The sequence below is a fragment of the Elephas maximus genome, chromosome 16 (genome assembly GCF_024166365.1).
Source record: "Elephas maximus indicus isolate mEleMax1 chromosome 16, mEleMax1 primary haplotype, whole genome shotgun sequence".
NCBI lineage: Eukaryota > Metazoa > Chordata > Mammalia > Proboscidea > Elephantidae > Elephas > Elephas maximus.
Window position 1 is genome coordinate 10,429,899 of NC_064834.1, and position 20,612 is coordinate 10,450,510.

The following is a 20,612-nucleotide window of genomic DNA, read 5'->3' on the forward strand; positions in this document are numbered from 1 at the left end:
GCATCTGGACCTGTGGTAAGTGCCTCCTGTGCACTAGCTCCCTTTTTCCCAGCAACAATACTAAAGAAGGTCCTATCAATTTAACCCCACTTTTCACAGGAGAAACTGAAGCTAACATAAATAAGGGCTGTGCAACTAGGATGTGAGCAAACCAGGTCCGTTTGACTTTAAACCTATCCCAGACCATTTCCTTAGCCTACACCTCATTGCTTGCCCATGGGGAATAGCTCATGGCATGGCCGGTAGATGGCACCTCCCAATGGCAGTGTCATTCTTTTACCAGCATCTCTTAGCAGCTCTTTTCCATAGCTTTATCCTGCACTATTAGCCCAGTTGCCACAGTCTGTGAAATGCTACTCTTTCCCTAGCCCCAGTAACTGCCATGTGACAGAAACTTCGGGCAGGTCATGCATTGTTGTCAGCAAGTCATGTGCATCCCACCCTCTAGAAGCTTATCAACAAATGGGGCTATTTTTCTCGGGCAGTGAGGAGGCACACACAGCCATACAGATTGGCCTTCTAATATTAGGGGCGAAAATAAAGTTCCTGGAATTCATTCTGGTTTTTGGATTTACTCTTAACCACTTTGCCAATCATTTGAATTCCTTCTCTGAGAGCTCTTTCTTGTGGTCAATTTTGTAGCCTCCCATTGTCTCAGTTTCTTCTCTGGAAGGCAAGATTCAATAAACCAAGTTGCCATTGCCATCTTTGGAGCACTAGCCATGGAAGCAGAGTGACTGGCAATCATTAAAGTATGTGCTCTTTTGGAACAATTTGTGAGAACCTTTTCATAAAATACCTTTGCTACCAGACACTTCAGTGAAATGCTGAGAGCAGTAATATATTTCCATTTCCCCCAACAACCTATTTAACCAAGGCTTCAGCAACACATACATTTATATCTTACAAGACACCAGAATTAAACAGCTATTCCTCGGGCATAATAAAACCCCAGCTTCTCACTAAGATGTGCCTCAGCCCAACTCTTTCCTGAGTTGAAGCTGCATGGCCAAAACAGAAGCTACTACGCTTAGGTTTTTTTATTGCCAGAAATTTGAAAGGAAAGAGAGAAGGTTAAATGGGGAAATAATGTTCTCTTTCTTACAAACAGTGGAAGGAAATGGATATTTGCTGTGCCGTGAAAGGTCAAAATGCCAACTTTGAATTGAACTGTAAAGAAAGACTAAATTCTGAACAATTATTCTCTGCATCAGTTGTAAAATTTCAGCAAATTGCAGCTGTCTTGGGTCTTTCACCCAAAAGACCTACTTGTTTCCATCAGCAGTGTTCACTCTCCCTTCCAACCTGGCAGGTCCAACCTGGCACTAAATCCCTTTGCACAATCAGTCTGCATAATGGCACGGCCAAAGCCAAGGGCAGCTCAGGCAAACAGAGCACAAACACGAGGCTCCACTCCCCTGAAAATCATCTTTACACATAAAGCATTTGGAAAAGTCATACTTTGAAATTGTTTCAGCGGTCTGGCAATGCTTTTAAAACATGATAACCATCACACTTTACTCCTCTCTGAAAGGTTAGTTTAATCGTAGATCACAAAAAATTGGTTTCCGCAAATGCATAATGGTTCATCTATGTCACACTTGAACTAAATGGTTTTTTAAATGGAGCTGAAATTATTTTGATGTGTACACAGTCCCAGATTTCTATACAACCTTTTTTAACCAGCCCATCAGGAGCCTTGCCTCTAAAGCCTCATTAATAATTCAGATGTGCTGATGACTTTAAAAGATCTATGGAATTGAAGCTTAGGAGGAAAAAAAAAAACTCTGCTTGACAAAAAGATAAATGAATGTAGAAAGAAGCTGTAGGAGCCTGGCAAGCTGTAGATCATCTCTGAACAGATTGTAACTTTATCATTCTGTCAGGGGGAATAATTTAAAGCACTTAATCAGTTAGCTTCACTGTGAGGATGTAGCATTATGAATTCCTATCGTCCAATCTGTTCAAATCAAAGTGAACTTAATTATAATAGGTGAGCGAGCCGGAGCAGGAGAGAGGAGGAGGAAGAGCCAGGAAGGAGGGAGCAAGTTAACTGGGGGGAAAACTGAGCTGCCGAACAAAGGGTAGCAAGGCTTTCTCCCAGGTACACCCTAGTTCCAGAGACAGCATTTTCATGGAGGGCTCAGGGCACTTGAAACAGAGAAAAAAATGGACCAAGGAGGAAGAAGCAGAGGGGCGATGAGCTGATCATAAATGTTTAATTTAGATTTAGTCAAAAGGACACACACACACATACCCAACAAGTCAGGTGAGAAATTTTATTAACAAATGGGTCCAGGACCGCCGACAAGGCAGTTAAGAATTGTTCTGATCAGCAGAAAAGGACAATGGACAGGTCATTGTCTCTATTGCAGTGGGTGTGTTTGAAAGCAGAGGAGGGTAGCTTGTTCCTTGTTTTCTTTCCCTTTGCTTTGCCTCAGCCACTAAAATGAGGCATATGATTCCACCTTAGGATGTCCGACTTTAGAATCTTGTCTCTCCGTACCTATATACACAACCGATTTCCCAGAAAATTTCCATCTTAGAAAGAGGGGAGGATGAAGGCTGAGTCCTATGGAATAGCACCACACTGCTAAGAGGCTGCTGGACAGTGGTCATTCTCAGCCCAGCCCAGCCCCCGAACACCCTGACTCAGCTTTCCCTCCAAGCCATTTCTGACAAGTTGGTCGGTTAAGATACTGTCCCTAGGAATCCTTTCCAAAACCTTACACCAACACAGTTTTCCTTCTTGAAAGAAAAGCCATCTCAAAATCCTCTTAAAACAGTGGTCACTATTCTGATTTTCACTCTCGTGAGCCAACACATTCTGTGTACTTACTTTAAGACCCCAAAACTGGCTGCAAAAGAAACATAATGGTGGTATAGTTGAGGAAAGCTTTAAGTACGTTTGTGACAAGGTGACAAGAAAAGCCAAATCAAGGCTGGGAGGAAGCAATCCTGTATATGATTCTAGATCACTCACTCTGCAGCTGGGATGCTGTCTTTACGTGTTCCACTCAAATCAGTCATCTGGTGTGATGGCCACACCCTGTATCTAATATATTCAGCATCTTCTCCCCACTCAAGCTTTTCAGGCCATTAAAGTAACTCCAGAGTTGAGGAACCAACCCCTCTGAGGTCCATCCATGGAGTCTCCAAATTCCAATGGCACACTTGGTTTATCACTTGTTACAGGCAGCAGAGGTATGCTTAAGGGACTGGGGTTCTCCCTAAAATGCACTGTCTCTCTTAGCAATTACTCACTGGCAGCTTCTATCAATTACCTTTTTGCATTATTTCAATGAACTTTCCAATGGCTTTACCCTAGGACTAATTAAGCTTCTCATTTTCCTTCTTGTTCTCTATCCATTTTGCCCTTTAGCAGAAAAGAAATGGTTTACAGATGAATCGGATAATGCCTATCCCAGAAACATTCAAATCAAGCCCATGAGTACCCACATGGCTAACCAGATCAACCAATACAAATCCACAAGCAGCTTGATTCCACCAATCAGAGAAGTTGAAGATGAATGTTGACTCCCAGGAGACCAGAACTATTTTTTTAAAGCCTGACAAACTTCATAAATGGTGACGTGACTTTTTTTCCTCTTACATGCTGAATCACTGGTGGAAATGTTAGGATGAGCAAGAATTGCAAGAAAAATAAAGTAGACAGATCTTTCTCTTTGTCTGCCTTGAATATTGCTTCCATGTATTTTGGAGAAGGAAATGATTTCATTTATAAATGAACATACTAAAATAGTCATGTATAGCCTCTAGCATTTTAAATTATTTTTATTTATTAGAAAGAAAATATATTTTTCTTTTTTTTTTTTTCATTGTCAAATATCTTCCCTCTATCCAAACAATGCAAAATCAAAATGAAGAAGTGGCCAGACTCCTTCATATGTATTTCTCTTCTTTCTCTCTTTTTCTTTGAGGAGAATGATGGTCACCATAACAATTTATTGTAATTAAGGGAATGGATTATTAAAAACATTTTTAAATGGTCCAACAATGTATACATGTATTTTGGTAAATCCAAAAGAGAAGATAAAGGGGGTGGGGGGAAGGCAGGTGAATTGAATACCTGCTCCTGTCCAGGACAGGTATGTATTTTGATCTGCATTGACACCAGCTCTTAATAAATGGAAACTTATTTATTTTCACAGTTGAAAGTCATATTTTTGTAGTTTTAGTTTTCATTCTGTATTTCTCATCCCTTTGTTCATATATTTAAAGGTAGCTTTTCTACAATGGCCAGATCGGGTTTACCAGGCCAACTAACTATACCAGGAGGGTTGTGAACGTGCCTGGGACATGGAGGTTGAGGACAAGAAGCACACAAGACATTTCTCGGTTTGTTGTTCTAAGGCGGGAACTCCTACTTGCTGCTATGCTTCTCATTTCATATTTTCAAACCACTCAAGCAAGTCATTTACACTTCGGATGGGTCTGGTGGACTTTCTCCCCACTCCCCAAGACTCCAGCTTTCAGCCTGAAAGTTTGTAAACACCAACAAATAGTTTTACTTAACAATAGGCGTAATAACTCATTCATCCTTGTAACTGAGTCTTTGTTTAAAAGCCAGAACATTTCTAAGATTAAGGAGACAACTTTTCCCCAGATGTCCATTTGCAGGCTTTCCTTCAGTTGCTGGGAAAAAACACAGTACAACAATCTAAAAATTAATAATAATGAAAGGAAAGTAACAAATGTGTTTCATATAGACCGTTAGAAAAGGCCTTTGAAAATCGCCAGCAATGAAATCCAATGAATTGGCCACTTCAAACTGGGGTCGAAAGATTTTTCTAGTCATCAGATGCAATTACGATGTCTCAGAACTCTGCCGTTCCTTGCATGCTCAATGTATAGTGAACCCAGCGACTGTTGCATTCCAAACAATTAGTAAGTCTTTCAACTTCAAAATTATCAATGTCTGATACAGTCATCAGGGTCTCTGGAGAAGCATGAATGTGACAGTGATTTTTATTTTCTTAAAATGTACACGGTGCACACTTAGAGAAACCAAACAAACTAAAGTATCTTGCACAGTCCCATGATATCTGTTCCATCAACTCTTTAGGCCCCAAGGCCCTAGTCATATTAGTGAAACCGATCAGCACAAAGCAATGAAAACACCGTCCACTAAGTACTCCAATTACCAATGCAGGCAAAGTGAGCTTCCACCTCTGTCCACTCCCTGCAGAGCCAGTGTAGCTGTGCTTCACCTTGTGAGCATTGTCCTGCAGTGACTCGTTGGACCGTGGTTACTTTGTCGTCACATCATGTAGAATTAGTTCTATAAAAGTATCGTGAATATAATGTATGTCCAATTGGATTGTTGAACAACTACTTATAATCACTAAGCTACTCAGCAGACTAAAATGACGCCAACCGTCTATATTCAGGCTTTTAAACATTTCATGTTTTCAAATAGAAGCAAAATGGGTTTGCAGGGTGAATCCGTTGCTAAGATTTTTACAGTTTTCCTGAAATCTAGACCTTCTTTTCCATAATGGTTTTGCATTAGAGTCACCTGTTACATCCATGTAAGTCCACGCTCTTCTTTCCTTCATGAACTATGGTGGGTTCTTCTGCACTCTCATTCTTGATAAGCCGTCTCTCTGAATCTGTCATATCTATTTGGTTTCCTCTGGCAGGAAACGGTGGCCACTTAAATGATCTTCCATTTGCGGAAAGCAGAGCCCAGTGCCCCATGCCCACTGCCCTTTTTTCCTCTGTCTCTCCATACCAAGGCAGTATGGCTAAAGCTTTCAATCTACACATTTTTCCCCCCCTTTACCATACTGGCTAATATGGTTTCCTCTCACCAAGGGTTCATAAAGCCCCCAAAAAACAAATTGATAGGAATTCATTTATTTTCTTTTAAGGTAGAATAGCAAATTCATATTGTTCTATCTTTGTAATAATGAATTATTCTGGGCCAGATAATAAAATCAGGATTTTTTTTTTTTTAGGGGGCTTACAGAATGACTGGTTGGTGGCCCCTTTTACAAACACTTGTGCCTGGGAAGTTGAAAGTGAAATGGAAACAAGATTTGTAATACTGCTGAAGAGCTCGAGGGAATGTTAGAGTTTCCTGATTTGTTTCTATTTGTAGAACTCTCTGGCCCTGAGGGACTCCTCATCCCGTGCACATTCGCAAAGACCCATCTTTCTACCTAAATCCAGCATAGACAAATGATGGTCTTCTCCCATACAGTCCATGTTATGAGGCTGTGATATCCCATCCAGCATGAGGGTTCCAGAAAAGCCATTTTCCAAACTAATGATTCTAAGACTTACCAGCAGGCTGTTTACCAAATAGAAAGCGCCTACTTATAAATGCATCACCACCATCATCACCTTTTACATTAAGAAAACATTTATTTTTGTCTAAGCAAAGCTATATTTGCAAATAGCACCTTGGGGAACACTCAGGAGCTCATTCCTTCCAAAAGTTCGGGCATCTAATGATATACTTTGTACAAAATTTAATTGAAGACTTTAAATGAGTAGGGAAGTTGAGCAGTTTGGTTAGGGTTGGAAAGAGGCAAAGTTAGAAAGCATAAGAAATTTGGGGATATTCTCATGTTAAAAGAGAAAGCCTAAGGTTCCTACTTATGGTTTAATATGAAGGTTCAAAAGCCACATCTGCAAATAACTAGCTATGAACTTTGAATTTTTTTTAGGTCTTCGAGTCTCAGTGACCTCATTTATAAATGAGATGATTCATTTAGATAACTCTAAGATCCCTTTCAGATCTCAGAGTCCAAGGTCTTGATTGGGAGAGGGAGCGTGAGAGCAGCTGTCTCTCCATGTCCAAGTCCTTAAAGATAATCTTGTCCTGTGTTGGAATAGCTGTTCTTCTTGCTGTATCACCCAAGCAATATCCATGGCCTTAAGGTAGTGTACATGCTCCCAACACATAGTAGTTAGGTTAATTCCTGTGCTTTTCACGTTGGAGTCTCCTTAGGCTCTTTTGTCTGTGTGTTCTTAGATTTTTCTACTCAATTTCATCCCTGGTTGGCCTTTTTCTGGGTAAAAGGACCAGCTTCAGTGAATCCTGCCATCTCTGACCTGTATGTCTAGTTACCAGTATGTAGTCAGCAGATCACAACCTCTAAGTTCCTGTAGTTTTCCTCATTTATGTTTCCCCACAAGAATCTGGGCTTTAAAAAGTAACCAGTCTTACTTCTCACCTCATTTCCAGTCCTCTATTTGATTTTAATTTTTTTTTTATTAATACTCTAATCATGTCTTTGTTCCTTATATTTGTAAATTTTGATTTATCATTCTTGTTGGTCAAAAAGAACTTCAGTAAAAGAAGGAGAAAAAGGAAAAGGAAGAGAGAAAGAAAGGAAAAAGTTCAGAAGGAGAGAAAGAAAGAATATCAACCAGTTGACTGGGATATGAGCCACCTTGACTCGTAGGAGTCTAAGTAAACCCTTTCAGTGTGGATATTGAGTTCCAGTGCAGAATCTGTCCATTTTTTAGTCTGTTCCTATTTTGTTGCTTTTGGAATGGTGGTAGAATCACCAATCACTTTGACTGTTGAAAGGGTCTTCATTAATCGTGGCTTGACTCACCCTCTAAACAAGCAAAAGTGACTGAGAATTCACTTACGACCTACCTGGTAAATTACATTTCTGTCCCTTCCCCACTTATACTATGCATTTAAAGGGCATTTTTTCCCCCATCCAGATGATTTAACATTTAAATCTCATGGTCATTTGAGGAGATGAGGCCCTTTGGATTTATTTACAGCTTGTACCAGCGTGGCCTTGTTGGTTGTGTACATGGAGTCTGTTCCTAATGGTTGTAGTCTAGGCCATTTCAGTTGCTGATGCTTTAATATTGCCATAAAAATAAGATAAAATTCAGAAAATACCTTAATTTTTAATTTTATTTCCCGAGCACCTATAGAGCCCAAGTTGCTAGTTCTATGTTAAGCTTGCTCAAAACACATAAAGAGAGAAAGAAGCCTGTGTGCCTAAACCTTACAACAGTTTGAGGTTCCTTGATATCACAGCCCCACTTGGTGAGACTGGTGAAGGAATTTTGAGTCTGACTACCTGTACTGGGCCTTCCTCTTTGCCTCATTTTTTAGTATAAAAATGGGCTTGAGACAGGCCAAATTTAGAACAGACTTCAAGAAACAAGAAAGAATAAAAACAAAAGGATATAAACAGCATTTTAACCATATATATATATATATATATATATATTTTATTATTATTATAACCATCACCCAGGGGCATGTATGTGGGGTCAAAAGGTAGTGTTTGGGAAAGGAGAAATGGTTGTATTGAACTGTAGGGTTGGGAAGAATTCAGAGGACTATTACACTTGATGGGCTTTGGAGGTATTTCAATAGTAAATGGATGACTAGAGAGGAGATGTAAGGTATGAGGGTATTCCCAGGAGAGTGGGCTTAATAGGTACGAATGTGATTTCAACACATATACCATTTTGGATATAGGGACAAGTCTGTGTAGGGGAGCCAAGAAAAACTAAGATGAAGACTTTATGGAAGGGGCTAGAAAATAGTCTTCAGGGCCAAGCTCCAAAGTTGGGACTTGATTTAGAAAATCACAGGAAGCTATGGTAAGTTTTAAGGAAACAGTGGTGGGTGTCACTCACTGCCTGTGCATTTTTCCGGTTGGAAGTTATGAGATGTCCATTTTTCTTGAAAGTCATTGTGAGAGGGTACACAAAGCTGAACATCCTCTCAGCAACATGGAGTTCTAAAAGGGTGCACACGCCAAGTCAACAACTGAGCACCCACAGCACCAACCTCCTTCATACACCGTGCTCCCTGTCGTGGGGCACTCCAGATACAGGACATCCCTATTCTCCTGAATTATTACAATGTCAGCAATAGACTCACCAACCAGTTTAAAAGGAAGGAATAGATATTCCGATTTTTTTTAAAACCTACACAGTGTGCTATTTTTGAGACATTAGCATAATAAGAACAAGGGGAAAGCCATGAACAAATTGTAAAACATAATCAATAGTCCAAAACCTCCTAATATAAATCCCCATCAATAAAACATTCTGTCAGATAATCAGGTAGCCATTGCTTAGTGACCAGTTAACATTTAGTAAGCGTTTGTAAAGGGAATGGAGGGAATACAAAGAGGGAGCATGGTCCTGCTATCAATAAGTTTATTCTCCAACTAAAAAGTCAAACACCCTCCCTGGATGCCCTTTTAGCTCAGTAATGAAGTCGCTCTTGAAGTTCACCCTTCAGCCAAAGATTAGATAGGCCCATAATATAAAACAAGACTAAAGGGGCACACCAGGCCAGGGGCAAGAACTGGAAGACAGGACGGGACAGGAAAGCTGGTAATAAGGAATCCAAGGTTGAGAAGGGAGAGTGTTGACATGTCGTGGGGTTGTTAACCGATATCATAAAATAATATGTGTACTAACTGTTTAATGAGAAGCTATTTTGTTCTGTAAATCTTCATCTAAAGTACAAAAAAAAAAAAAGTCGAACAACCTCAACAAGCCGTTAGAGAAAGAGTAGGCACTAATGACATAGTAACATCTTTCATTATGACAGGAGCTAACGGAAGGGAGAAATGCTATGATCTGAAGTGGTTCAGCAAGACAGGCTTTTTAGAGAAAGGCAGATTTAGGTTTGGCCAAGAAAGATAGGCAGGAGTTAGATAAAGAGATGGACAAAATTCCAGGTGTGAAGGCAGGGAGTATATGGTTTGGGGCAGGATAGGGAAAGCTAATCAGTAATGTCTAATGGACATTTATTAAATAACTTGTGTGTGCTTGTTCCTGTGTAAGACATTTAGAGGAAGATAGCACAGCTGCCTAAGTAGGAACACAAGACTTGCACACATAAAAAGATCGTGTTGCACTAAATAGGTGTTCAATAAACAATTTTTAAAAATATGTGTGTGTACTAGGTAGACCATAAGTGCTATGGATCGTATTTGTTGTAGAAGCTTGGTTGGGGTTACAGGGGCTGGTATGTCGGCTAGGCGTTGGGGTGATGGCTGTAGGAAGGAAGGTCGAGAAAAGGTTCTTTGTGAATGTAAGGCTTAAACTGGACCTGGAGGGCAGAAGCTTGAGGAGGAATAGAAAAGAAAAAAAAGAGAAATGACAGGAAGGGGAGCCAATGAGTATGGGAAGCTGAGATTTTATATTGGATTCATCCAGAGTGGAAGAAGCTGAGAGTTCTCCATAAGGAAGGCCTCACAGGCAAGAGGAAGGGAAAGTGGGGCTGAGGAGAAGGGATCTAGTGGGCTTTGTGGATTTGGAGGTCAGATCCAAAGAGGCACTTATAAAAGAGGGGTCAGGGATGAGTTCTCTGAAGAAGAAATTGTAAATATAGAAAATCCACTGGTAGAGACTGTTTAGGGGCACAACCATTTTGTAAGTACCCATTATTTTCTAGAGCAGTTGTTGGCTTACAAAAACACCATGCAGAAAATATAGGGAGTTCCCACATGCTCCCTTGCCTCTCTGTACACTCTTTCTCCTATTATTAACATCTTGTCACAACTGATGGGCCAATGTTACTATCATTAACTAAAGCCCAGTCTACATCAGAGTTCACTCATTATATACAACCATATTTATAGGGGCTAAAAGAATCGACTTGACGGCAGTGGTTTTTTTTTAAAGAAGTAGACATGAGGGGTGACTCTCAGGGTAAGAGATCTAGAATTCTTCAGAGCCAGGAAAGTAGAAAAGAAGAGAGAGGAAATTTAGGAGAGAAAGGATGAGTCATCTATGAGGTCGTTGTAGATGGTGACTTGGAAGTAAAGGACTCATTGACAAGGGCTAGGAACCTTGCTCATTTGTCTTTATCTCCAAAGCTTGTCACAGAATCGGTCTCTGCTTGTTACCTTGGATTCTGTGGCAAATGAGAGGTTGGACAGAAGGTCTATATCACTAGCATCCTTTCTGGAGGTCTCAAAAGAATGGGCTCTTAAGGAGGCATCTTCTTTTCCCGTCCTGCTGACGCCACCCCATAGTTGCTTGCCCCCTTCCTGAACAGGACACATACTGGCAGCTTTGGGTTCAGAATTCTTAAAACGAATGCCACCAGTTTCTTCACTCCGTTGGCTTTTCTGGACAGGAGCATGAGGAGAGATTTTTGGGGGGAGGAGGATAAGTCCAGGCAAAAGCTGATCTTATTTCTGGGTAGATTGAGAATTTTAAAAGGTTTCCTTTGGTGTGTTCATCTCCTTGAGGACTTCTGTGTTTCTTCTTCTCCTCAACCATGCTCTTCAGCAGAGCAAGGAGGAACGTGACACCCAAGCTCCCCAGTGTGCCTCGTTAGGAAGCATTACCAGGCCCCATTACTTAGGATATTAGATGGAATGTACACACAGCCTGACATATGTCTGCCCCAGCAGCCCAGAGCCTTCCTCACGTGGGACTGGGGGTCACTGTGGGAAGGGCGTCAGCAAGAAGGGAGCCTGGCCAACAAGGTTGACGCTAAAACCAGAGCCGCCATCCACCCCAATGAGATTCCCTCCCTTCCCCTCCCCTTCCTTCCGCTGAGGACCACTTGAGACACATTTGACCAGAACTGCAACGTTTCAAACATAAACCAAGATCTGCCTGGAGACCCTAATTAAAAATAGTCCATTCCCAGGTGGCACATCACATCCTGCCTAAAACTTCTGGCCCTCATCCCACCACCCAGATGCTGAAAAGAAACCTTCTCCACTCAACACCAAAACCTGCACTCAAAGTTTCTTCCAGGGGCAAAGGGCGGAGGGAGAGTATACCTGCACAGAGCTCAGCCTACGTGTTTGTTAAGGAAAAAGAGCGTGGCGCATTCATCTGTCTTTCAAACTTCTGCTTGTTGACATTATCACTGTCATCACCATCACCATCACCATCATCACTATGACCTAACAGGAATTGGTGAAGAGAATAAATGCCGGTGCTCTGCAATGGTCTCCCAACTCTCTCATCTGTAACAACCAGTGATACTCTCTTGTCTTGTAAAAAGGGTTTGTACATAACTTGTACATGGTTTCATTTTGTATTTTTCGCAGATTAAAGATTTATGTATTTGTGTTCTAAACCAAGGAGTGGTCCTTGTGTGTTTGTAGCAGCCTCGTGGCCATGCGGTCAGGGTGTGGAGGTGGGGTGTGGAAGGGGCCAGCTGCCTCCTCTCTGCTGAAGGCAGAGTTGTGGACAGACAGGAGCCTTGGGCTTGCTTTTCCAGCTTCAGGTGCAGACACCTCGGACCTCAGGAATAGGTGGTCAGCAGGTACCAGCCCAAGAGTACAGAGGGTGATGGGGGAAAGGAAGAACTGCTGCCCCTAGTGGTGCCCAAGAATCCCTCTAGGGCACGCCACAGCCACTGTGTGTTCTATTCCCCAGAGGGCTGCCTGCTCCTGCAGAAGGCATGACCTGCTCCATTAGGCAGGCCGATGAAGAAAAGAGCACCGTTCAGACAGGCCCTTGAAAAGCTAGTACACTTCTCTTCTCAGCCACCTGCTCCCAAGCTAGTTACCCTTTCTTGCCATCTGCACAGAGAAGCAAAGTTGTTTTCCCCTGTATTAACTTATCAAACCCCGGGCAACCCGCTAAAGATTTTACTGATCCTGCCCCACACACACCTCCAGCAGGATGATGAATGAAGCTATGCCTCAAGGCAAAAAGGAGTCTTAAAAACTAGGTGGCATATTCGGCATCTTGTCAGTTTGAGCTCTTTTTGTGGGAGGCTGGATTCTAATCACTAAGGTCAGGGCTCATCTAACCTGTAAGAGGAAAAGGAGCCAGAGAGCAAGAAGGAGCCTCCCAGGTTTTTATATAGTGACAGGAGACCGACCATGGGAGGTATAAACAGTAGACACGCACAGCTGCTAACAGCTTAGAGGTTCTAATCCACCCAGAGGTGCCCCTGAAGAAAGGGCTGGTGATCTACTTCTGAAAAACAAGCCATTGAAAACCCTATGAAGCACAGCTCTACTCTGACACACGTGGGGTTGTCATGACTCAGAATCTACCCACTGGCAACTAGCATTACTTGTATATAGTATTTAATGTATAAATATTTGTATCTACCATACTCTAGAAATTGTCTTATTTATTCATTAGCCAAATATTGACCAAATAGCTACTACATTCAAGTTCCTCTACTGGTTGCTGGGAACACAACAGTGAGCAACATCATGACTCGTCCTCCAGTCTGGAGAGGGAGGGGGGCCATCAAATAAACAGGTAATAGTCATATATTGAAAATTGATGGCCAGAGGTACGTACTGTGTGCTATGGTGACCACACAAGAGGGGTACTTAGCCATTGAACAAAAATCCAGCAATTGGTTGATACTTTCAAGAACAAATCCCCCTTTCATCTGAGCTGCTACCCTAGCCCAAACCAGAACTCGTTCCCAGGGGTCAACAAAGGCAGGTTTACCTATCAGAATGTGCCAACTCCTGACAGCCCTTTGCGCTCCAGTTTCTCAACTTGCCTCCTCCAATATTTGCTAACAAATCTGGATGTTGTTGGGGAATGTAATTGCAGGCATATGGTCCCCATTAGTTAGGCAAACTCCACTGCCAAAGCTAGCTCCAAGGAAGGAATCTGCATAAAGGATGAAGTATGAGGAAGAGATCAACAGTGACAGATAAAGCAAACAAAAGAGATGCGACAGTGAGCTGCAGAAGAGCAGGCCTGGCGCACCCCATACATACGAGGAATGTGGAACGTAGTTTTCTATTTGTTGAGAAAACAATATATGTGAATTTGTACTCAAATCTCCCTGTCGCAAAAATCAAAGTAGACCATCACCAGAATTAATGTTATCTGCTTTGCTATGTCCGATAAGACAGATTCTGCCTGGGAGAAGAACTGGGGGCAGCAGAATAGACAGTATGCTAAGGAAATAAACATGAAAGGTATCAAAAATGTAAATATGGACTTGGCACTATTTTAAATGTTAAAGGACCTGGTCTTTGAGGGGAGAAACAGAATCTTAAGTTGACTAACCTCTCGTAGGTGGAGAGTATGAAAACATAGGCTAAAATTCAAACATATTTGATCCCCCAAAACTGGGAACAGAAGATGGGGCAAGTGGGAGCATTGGGCATGGGCATCTATGCTGCCAAGTCCAGCTTCTGTGAAATGCAGAGAAGGCAGGGCAGTGCCTGAGCCCAGATGACCCTGAGAGTTTGGCCTGCTCTTTCGAGACATATAATGTGGATGTGGTGCAAATAGTTAACACGCTTGGCTGCTAACCAAAAGGTTGGAGGTTCGAGTTCACCCATAGGCACCTTGGAAGAAAGGCCCGGTGATCTACTTCAAAAAACTCACCCTATGGAACACAGTTCTACTGACATACTTGGGGTTGCCATGAGCCGGAGTTAACTGGAAGGCAACTGATATTAGTACTGGTCACTCCCCCCAGCCATCCCATTCTCCTCTCTTTTCAGGGTTTTGTAGTTATCCATATCTAACTTGACAGATTTTTTAAAGCAATTTACCATGATCAGGTCTTCCCCAAAATAATATGCTTAGTTTTTGTTAAATCAGCAATCTCTTTCGAGTACTGCTATTTCTTTAGCAAACAGAATATTTAGTGAGCATACTACTTAACTAAATTGCATGCGATAATAACGAGTATGAATGTATAAACAAGTTTGGGACCAAGACTTCTTTACTGCTGGCAAGCACACAGCTCAACCGGGAAAGCAGGGCTCAGGCGGGGTAAGGAGCAGCTTGCTAGGCTTCGATTTCAGTGCACCCCAGAAAGCAGTTAGCATGTTGGCAGGGGAAGGGAGAATGAACAGCAGCTAAAGCAGCTAGTTGATAAGTCCTGCTTGGTTAAGAGAGCTTCTAATGTGAATGACGTAGATATCAATCAATGGGGATTAGTTAACTGCCATTCAGTGGAGACTAGGCACCGAGGTAGATTCACGTATTTTATGGGTCAGTAAGTGACAGCTTTTGGGCAAATTTGGCCTTCCTCCTAATTTGTACATACAACACAGCCGTGTAAACCAGGTGGTGGTTCCTCAAAAAAACAAAACTAGAACTACCATATGACCCAGCAATTTGAATCCTAGGTATATATGCAAAACACTTGAAAGCAGAGCCTTAAAAACAGAATTGTACCCTGATGTTCATTGCAGCACTATTCACAATAGCCAGAAGGTGGAAACAAGCTAAATGTCCATCGTCAGAATGGGTACACAAAATGTGGTATGCACATACAATGGAATAATGCTGAGCCAGTAGGACAAATGAGATCTTGATACACACTATAGTAGGGGTGGATCTTGAAGACATTATGCTGAGCAAAATAAGCCAATCACAAAAAGATTAGTACCATACAATCTTACTTACATAAAAAGATAAGAAAAGGCAAATATATGGAGAATAAAGTTTATTAGTGGTTATAGGAGGGAGGGGGAAAAAGGGGTTAACAGTGATATAAAAATTGCATTTATAAGGTTAGGCCTGCACAGCCAATTATTGTAATAAGTTGTATACCTCTAGAAAGTTGAATTGGCAAAAGTTGTGTGAAAAACACACCAAAAAAAAAGAGAGAAAAAGAAAGTAGCTGCTGAGGCTGCTTACGTACAATCAAATACCTCATGAGATTTGCTTCCTTGGTTTGGAGGTTTAGGGTTATGTTTCATGGGACATCCCAGTTAACTGGCCAAATAACATATTTAGTGTTTCTGTTTTACTTCCTAGTTTGTGGCATTGTGCCTGGGGTCTTAAAATCTTGCAAGCAGCCATCCAAGGCACAACAACTGGTCTCTACTCACCTGGAAAAACAGGAAGAAGGAGAGTCAGGAACAGGAGGAAGATATGGAATGCATGGCTAATTGCCTCCTTTGCCATGAGACCAGGAGAACTGGATGGTGCCCAGCTACCACTACTGAACGTTTTGATCAAAGAGTCCATAGAAGAATCCTGATCAAAAGGGGAAAACAGAATTTCCAAATTCTCATGGACTCTAGACTTTCTGGAGCCATGGAGGGTAGATAAAGTCCTGAAACTATTGCCCTGAGATAATCTTTGAACTTTGAAACAAAAATATCCTCTGAAGTCCTCTTCAAATCAAACAATAGTTCAGCTTAACTAATAAAAAAAAAAAGGTCTGCCTTGAGCATTATGCTGTTTAAGAACTATCTATGTGGGATCAGATGGATAAGAGCAACTCGAAAGATTGGATGGAAACCATAAGGGGCAGTGAGTTTATGTTAATGGGAAAGGAACAACTCATAAAAGGAGTATGGACATGGTTGTACAACTCAAAGAATGTAATCAGGGGAGGCAGAGCCAATATGGCACTATAGACAGAAGCACCATGCCATCCCTCTGCAGCAAAAACCTGAACAACTAAGTACAACAGATACAAACATCAAATCTGGAATCCTAAGCATCAAATGAAGGGATAAAGAACTTGATCAAGCACCAAATGGAAGAAGAAACTGACAAAGAATAGAGAATGAGGAGAGCTACAGATTAGAGGTCCCCTGCCAGAGAAGGTGGCACGAAACTCGTCATCTTGGAGCACAGCCACCATATTTTTTGTTTTTCTTTATCTTTCCCTTTCTCCTTTTTCCTTCTGCCTCCTACCTATGCTCTGCACTGCCTCTGCCCTTCTTGATGGGCCGTGCCACACCACCCATCAAAACACCACCAGCTTACTGCCACCCGAGTTCCTCCCCGCCACCAATGGCCAGTTCCCTTGTTGTTGTTGTTGGGTGCCATTGTGTTGGTTCTGACTCATAGTGAACCTATGTACTACAGAACAAAATGCTGCCTGGTCCTGTACCATGTTCACAATCATTGTTATGCTTGAGCCCATTGTTGCAGCCACTATGTCAATCCATCTTGTTGAGAGTCTTCCTCTTTTTCACTGACCCTGTACTTTACCAAGCGTGGTGTCCTTCTCCAGGGACTGATCCCTCTTGATAACATGTCCAAAGTACGTAAGGCATAGTCTTGCTATCCTTGCTTCTAAAGAGCATTCTGATTTCTTCTAAGACAAATTTGTTCCCTTAGTGCTCTATGTTTTTATTTTTGTTTGCTTGTTTCTTCTCTCTCTCTTCCTTCCTTTCTTCTGCTTACCTAGCCCTGTGTGATACCACCACCCCTACTTGACAGGCCACACCTCACAGCTCTGCTAGAAAGCCATCAGCTTATAGCCTCCCTTGGTCTACCTCACCCACACCCACCAGCTCCCACTGTGCCACCATTTATATTTTTCTGCTTTTTTTTTTGCTTCTGTTTCTCTCCCTTCTTTCTCTTTCCCACTTAGCTTTGTACAGCACATACTCTCTCTTCCCTCCTGCCTCTCTGCAGTACCCTGTGCTGCCCTGCAGCCACACCCTGCTGAGTGCTGCTCCCTTGACCAGCACCAGTGAAGACCCCTGGAGTCCTACCCTTCACTGCCATTGCCTCCCCCCCTCCACCCCCACTGACCACGACATCCCCAAGTAGCACCAGCACAGGCCATGAGACCCCCGGACCCTTCCTGAGAGTATGGCCCCTGGATACCCTCGTAACTCAGTACTGAAGTCACTCCTGAGGTTCACTCTCCAGCCAAAGTTTTGACAGGCCCATAAAACAAAATGGGCATTCCAATCCAGGGACAAGGATGAGAGGGCAGGAGGGGAGAGGAAAGCTGGTAATGGGGAACCCAAGCTCAAGAACGTGAGAGTGTTGACACATCATGGGGTTGGCAACCAACATCAAAAAACAATATGTGTATTCTTTAGTGAGAAACTAATTTGCTCTGTAAACCTTCATTTAAAGCACAATAATAAAAAAAAAAAAAGTTAGTTATACAACTCAAACCAAAAGAAAGATAACGGCAAAAGGAGCCCACAGCCACCAGATGAAATATTAAAGAGCAGAGCAGAAATAAACAGAGTAGAAAAACAATAGAAAGAATCAAAACACCCAAAAGTTGGTTCTTTGAAAGGATCAATAAAACTGACAAACCATTGGCCAAACTGACAAAAGAAAAACAGGAGAAGGAGCAAATAAACCAAATAAGAAAAGAAATGCGTGACATTACAACAAACCCAACTGAAATAAAAAGAATCATAAAAAGTGCTATGAAAAACCGTATTCCAACAAATGTGAAAACCAAGAGGAAATGGATGAATTTCTAGAAGCGCACTACCTACCAAAACTAACACAAACTCAGGTATAAAATCTGAATAGACCCGTAACAAGAGAAGAGATTAAAAATAGTAAAAACAAAAAACTCCAAACAAAAATAAGTTCTGGCCCAAATGGATTCATTGGAGAATTTTACCAAACATTCAGAGAAGAGCTCAGATCAGTAGTATTCAAACTATTTCAGAACATAGAAAGGGAAGAGATACTTCTGAAATCATTCTATATAGCTACCATAACCCTGATACCAAAACCAGGCAGATACCTGTCTCAGTCATCTAGTGCTGTTATAACAGAAATGGATGGCTTTAACAAAGAGAAATTAATTTTCTCACAGTCTAGTAGAGTCCAAATTCAGGGCATCAGCTCTGGGGGAAAGGTTTCTCCCTCTGTTGGCTCTGGAGGAAGGTCTTTCTCATCAATCCTCCCCTTTACTAGGAGCCTCTCCAGACAGGAACCCCAGGTCCAAAGGACAAACTCTGCTCCCGGGGCTTCTTTCTTGGTAGTATGTGGCCCCCCACCCCCGCTCCCTTCCCTTTCCTTTTATTCTCACGTAAAATAAAAGGTGGTGCCGGCCACACCCAGGAAAACCCCATATCAGAGATATGACCTTAGTAAGGGTGTTGCAATCCCACCCTAATCCTGTTTGACATAAAATTATAATAAAAACATGGAGAACAACCACACAATACTGGGAATCATGGCCTAACCAAGTTGACACATGTTTCGGGGGACACTATTCAATCCATTACAACACCAAAAAAAAAAGAAAAGAAAATTACAAACCAATATCTCTCATGAATATAGATGTAAAAATTCTCAAAAAAATTCAAGCCAATAGAATTCAGCATCATATAAAAAAAAAAATACACCACAACCAACTGGGATTCATACCAAGTATGCAAGGATGGTTCAACACACGAAAATCAAACAATGTAATCTACCACACCAATAAAACAAAAGAATTACATGATCATCTCAGTCAACACAGAGGAGGCATTCAATAAAGTTCAGCGATCGTTCCTGATAAAAATGCTCAACAATATAGAAATAGAATGCAATGGAACTTTCTCAAAATGATAAAGAGCATCTATACAAAACCAACAACCAGCATCATTATCAATGGAGAGAGGCTGAAAACATTCCCCCTGAGAACAAAAACAAGACAAGGATGCCCTTTTTTTATTTATTTTTTTAATTTTTATTGTGCTTTAAGTGAAAGTTTGCAAATCAAGTTAGTCTCTCACAAAAAAACATATATACACCTTGCTACATACTCCTAATTGCTCTCCGCCTAATGAGACAGCCCTCTCCTTCCCTCCACTCTCTCCTTTTGTGTCCATTTCTCCAGCTTCTAACCCCCTCTACCATCTCATCTCCCCTTCAGACAAGAGATGCCAACATAGTCTCAAGGGTCCACCTGATCCAAGAAACTCACTCCTCGCCAGCACCCTTCTCCAACCCATTGTCCAGTCCAATCCATGTCTGAAGAGTTGGCTTTGGGAATGGTTCCTGTCCTGGGACAACAGAAGGTCTGGGGGCCATGGCCACCAGGGTCTTTGTAGTCTCAGTCAGAACATTAAGTCTGATCTTTTTACGAGAATTTGGGGTCTGCATCCCACTGCTCTCCTGCTCCCTCAGGGGTTCTCCGTTGTGTTCCCTGTCAGGGCAGTCACCAGTTGTAGCTGGGCACCATCTAGTTCTTCTGGTCTCAGGCTGATGTAGTCTCTGGTTTTCGTGGCCCTTTCTGTCTCTTGGGTTAGTAATTACCTTGTGACCTTGGTGTTCTTCATTCTCCTTTGATCCAGGTGGGTTGAGAACAATTGATGCATCTTAGATGGCTGCTTGCTAGCATTTAAGACCCCAGACACCACTCTCCAAAGTGGGATGCAAAATGTTTTCTTAATAGATTTTATTATGCCAATTGACTTAGATGTCCCCTTAAACCATGGTCCCCAAACCCCTACCCCTGCTACACTGGCCTTAGAAGCATTCAGTTTATTCAGTAAACTTCTTTGCTTTTGGTTTAGTCCAATTGTGCCGACCTTCCCTGTACTGTGAGTTGTCTTTCCCTTCGCCTAAAGTAGTTCTTATCTACTACCTAATTCGTGAATACCCTTCTCCCACCTTCCCTCCCTCCCCCATCTAGTAATCATCGAAGAATATTTTCTTCTCAGTTTAAACTATTTCTCAAGTTCTTATAATAGTGGTCTTATAAAATATTTCTCCTTTTGCAACTGACTAATTTCACTCAGCATAATGCCTTCCAGATTCCCCTATGTTATGAAATGTCTCACAGATTCCTCACTGTTCTTTACCGATGCGTAGTATTCCATTGTGTGAATATACCATAATTTATTTATCCATTCATCCGTTGATGGGCACCTTGGTTGATTCCATGTTTTTGCTATTGTAAACAGTGCTGCAGTGAACATGGGTGTGCATATATCTGTTCGTGTAAAGGCTCTTATTTC

General features: G+C 41.8%; 1 protein-coding gene across 7 annotated transcripts in view; it reads left to right on the plus strand.

Annotated features, from left to right (window-relative positions):
* KCNMA1 (potassium calcium-activated channel subfamily M alpha 1) overlaps positions 1–3,776 on the plus strand; it is a 916,342-nt gene extending 912,566 nt beyond the window's left edge. The window contains exon 30 of one of the 7 annotated variants that reach the window (XM_049856148.1): positions 3,386–3,776. In XM_049856148.1, coding sequence (XP_049712105.1) covers positions 3,386–3,537 — 152 coding nt within the window. In that variant the 3' untranslated portion in view covers positions 3,538–3,776. Of the gene's footprint in view, positions 1–3,382 lie in introns of all 7 variants that reach the window. The other 6 variants (XM_049856139.1, XM_049856140.1, XM_049856149.1 and 3 more) reach the window with 6 other exon arrangements.
* The last annotated feature ends 16,836 nt before the right edge of the window (positions 3,777–20,612 follow it).